This window comes from Sus scrofa, chromosome 9, assembly GCF_054392235.1.
Source record: "Sus scrofa isolate SSC_HxYL_T2T_F1_AM1 chromosome 9, Sscrofa_HxYL_maternal_Yorkshire_Landrace_v2.0, whole genome shotgun sequence".
NCBI classification, from domain to species: Eukaryota; Metazoa; Chordata; class Mammalia; order Artiodactyla; family Suidae; genus Sus; species Sus scrofa.
The window spans coordinates 5,643,716-5,645,519 of NC_139391.1; the positions used below are offsets into that span (position 1 = coordinate 5,643,716).

At 47.7% G+C, this 1,804-nt stretch overlaps 1 protein-coding gene across 1 annotated transcript; it reads left to right on the top strand.

Moving 5' to 3' along the window:
- The first annotated feature begins 482 nt into the window (after positions 1–482).
- Positions 483–1,583, top strand: LOC100518085 (olfactory receptor 52M1-like). Its single transcript, XM_084978317.1, has one exon. The coding sequence runs from the start codon at positions 549–551 to the stop codon at positions 1,500–1,502; it is 954 nt and encodes a 317-aa protein (XP_084834443.1). The 5' UTR covers positions 483–548; the 3' UTR covers positions 1,503–1,583.
- The last annotated feature ends 221 nt before the right edge of the window (positions 1,584–1,804 follow it).

The following is a 1,804-nucleotide window of genomic DNA, read 5'->3' on the forward strand; positions in this document are numbered from 1 at the left end:
CAACATAATTCATTGAACAGAAGTACTAGAATTTAAAGCATGTTTTATTTTTTAACACACTGCTTCTGAATTTTCAATATAAAATCAGAAATTGCAACTATCTAATCAATCTTATTGATATTACTCTTTATACAGTGATAAGGGAAGCATATGTAGACACTTGGCATTGAATTATTGCACACACAACTTTGTATCTTCTATTTCCTTTAGGAAATGTTTCCCAAAACAAAATTACCAGATCAAAGGGTATGAGCAGTGTGGGAGACCTCTATACTAGAAGAGATCGATTTAGCAGCAGAAATCACAAGCATAGCTGTTTCTGCATTTACCAGTGGGTGCTTTCATACGAAGACTCTTTCATACGATATGTAATAGGTCCCTTTTCAAGTAAGCATTCAGAGTTCTTCTTTATTATAGGTCCCAGCAGTTACCCAGGATGGAAGTAAGATTCCTGTAGTCTACAGTCTCCAGAGGCAGAATCTATCATAGGAGTAAAAATCTAAAAGCTAAAAGAGTTCCTGTCCCCTAGATACGCTACACCCTCAAACATGTTCATGTCTAATAATGCCTGCTTGGCACCTACCTCTTTTCGGCTTACCGGCATCCCAGGACTGGAGTCCCTGCACCTCTGGCTCTCCATCCCCTTCAGCTCTATGTACCTGCTGGCTGTGGTGGGGAACGTGGCCATCCTGGCCGTGGTGAAGGTGGAGCGTAGCCTGCACCAGCCCATGTACTTTTTCCTGTGCATGCTGGCGGTCAGCGACTTGGTCCTGTCAACCTCTACCATGCCCAAACTGCTAGCCATCTTCTGGTTTGGTGCCCGCCGCATTGACCTGGAGGCTTGCTTGGCACAGATGTTCTTTATCCACTGCTTTGCGACTGTTGCGTCAGGCATCTTCCTTGCCATGGCGTTTGATCGCTATGTGGCCATCTGTGAGCCACTCCACCACGCCTCGGTGCTCACCCGTGCTTTGGTGGGACGTTTGGGCCTGGCTGCCCTCCTCCGGGGGGTACTCTACATTGGACCCCTTCCTCTGATGATCCGCCTGAGGCTGCCCCTTTACCGGGCCCAAATCATTGCCCACTCCTACTGTGAGCACATGGCTGTGGTCACCTTGGCCTGTGGTGACACAACCATCAACAACTTATACGGGATGGGAATTGGCTTTCTGGTCTTGATCCTGGATTCCTTAGCCATCTCCGCCTCCTACGTGATGATTTTTAGGGCAGTAATGAGGCTGTCCACCCCTGAGGCCAGGCTCAAAACCCTAGGGACATGCAGTTCGCACATCTGTGCTATTCTCGTCTTCTACGTCCCCATTGCCGTCTCCTCTCTCGCTCACCGCTTTGGCCGTCACGTGCCTCCCCATATCCATATCCTTTTGGCCAACTTTTACCTCCTCATCCCACCCATCCTCAACCCGGTAGTCTACGCTGTCCGCACCAGACAAATTCGAGAGAGACTTCTCCACATTCTTAAGGCAGGGTCTCAACCCAAGTGACTGTTTGGCATCTATGGGCCACACATATATTTAGGGATGACAGGAAAAGTCTCTGCACAGGGAAGCCAATGAAACGGGACCCATGCAACCAGGTCTTACCTGCGAGGTGGAGATGAGATAAGAGGAATGCCAGAACCCATTCCATTTGACCATGGACTTCCTGAAAAGAGAAATATCTGAAGTGCTTCCAAGGCATAATCCGGGATTGATGTTTGTACAATATCCCTTTTCCTATTTGACTTGATAAAACTAAGCCCAATACACACAAGCCTACAGACTACAGAAGTAGGATCACTTCTATC

Bases quoted from the DNA above. Each gene is read 5' to 3' on its own strand.
- LOC100518085 (XM_084978317.1), top strand. From the start codon at position 549: ATGTTCATGTCTAATAATGCCTGCTTGGCACCTACCTCTTTTCGGCTT.